The sequence below is a fragment of the Condylostylus longicornis genome, unplaced genomic scaffold (genome assembly GCF_029603195.1).
Source record: "Condylostylus longicornis isolate FDR11 unplaced genomic scaffold, ASM2960319v2 ptg000137l, whole genome shotgun sequence".
NCBI classification, from domain to species: Eukaryota; Metazoa; Arthropoda; class Insecta; order Diptera; family Dolichopodidae; genus Condylostylus; species Condylostylus longicornis.
Window position 1 is genome coordinate 2,395,208 of NW_026578105.1, and position 1,363 is coordinate 2,396,570.

The following is a 1,363-nucleotide window of genomic DNA, read 5'->3' on the forward strand; positions in this document are numbered from 1 at the left end:
GCCAAGAACAGGAGTGGAATGACAAAATCAACTGTACAGTATTTCGCATACATGGCAATGTCATATACACATTGAAATAGATAATGTCAAAGAAAAAACCGCCAGTAATAAAATAGGAATTTAGGTAATGTCAACGCCGGCGGTAATTGATTCTGGGCCATTTCCATTTAATTGTGTGTACCCTATATGAAATCTGACATTTTGCTCCTTTTTGACATAAAAGAGTTCACAGCATTTTCTTCTTCATTATTAAAAATTTAATTAAAGACTTAATTAAATTAAATGACATAACGTCTAAATATTAAAATGCCATGTACGAGGACTGTCCAAGAATTAAGTAGCCTAACCAAGAAAACACAAAAATTTTGAAAAAAAAAATAAGCCTGGCAGAAAGCCCTATCATTTTAAGGATTAACTGTCACACAACTTTTTTTTTTTCCTTTTCAGTTTACCGACTATTAATAGTGAAGCTTTTCAGTAAAATTTTAAATATGGATAAAATTGGTCATCGTTATGCCATTCAATATTTTTATTTGAAAGGTCTTAGTCCAGCCGGTATCAAAAGTGAACTAGATTCTACAATAGGAGAGTCTGCTCCCTTATATACAATGATTAAAAATTGGGTAGCGCAGTTTAAACGTGGCCGTACAAGCTGTGAAGATGAACATCGCACTGGTCGATCATATGAGGTCACCACGCCAAAAACGGTTAAAAAAATCCACAAAATTATACTAGACGACCATCAATTGAAAGTGCAGGAGTTAGCTGATATAGTAGACTTGTCAAAAAGTGCTGTACATCGGATATTGACCGAAAATTTGGACATGAAAAAGCTTTGCTCAAGATGGGTGCCACGTTTACTCATAATCGACCACAAACAACATCGTGAGGATGTTCCAATGAACTGTTTGGCCATGTTTACTAAAAATAAGACCGAATTTTTGCGTCGATTTATAACAATGGATGAAACATGGGTTCATCATTACTCGTAATATTAGCTTTAATATTTCATACAAAAAAAAAATATTAACAAATCTATCAGGAAAAAAAAGTTAAAATATTTTAAGTTTAAAGAATTTTTTCTACTTTATGGGAACTTTTAAATAAAATTTTTTAATTTAAAGAAGCTCTACAATCTTGGGCTCTACAATTTTTATTTGAAAATAATTTTGCAGTGAAAAAATAAGGAGTCACGCGACACATTGTCAGAAATAACATGGGAGACTCTATTTTCCCGGTTAGGTGGTGACAAGATCAACAATTTTCTATTTATCAATGGCATAAGTGGTAACAGTAACGTATTTTCGAGATTTTGTAAACAAAATATGTAGTTGAAAGAAGTCTTACATTGCTTAAAGCATAT

At 32.2% G+C, this 1,363-nt stretch overlaps 1 protein-coding gene across 1 annotated transcript; it reads left to right on the plus strand.

Moving 5' to 3' along the window:
* The first annotated feature begins 491 nt into the window (after nucleotides 1-491).
* On the plus strand, nucleotides 492-992 carry LOC129615567 (uncharacterized). The gene has a single exon (XM_055530821.1). The coding sequence runs from the start codon at nucleotides 492-494 to the stop codon at nucleotides 990-992; it is 501 nt and encodes a 166-aa protein (XP_055386796.1).
* Nucleotides 993-1,363: the final 371 nt, after the last annotated feature.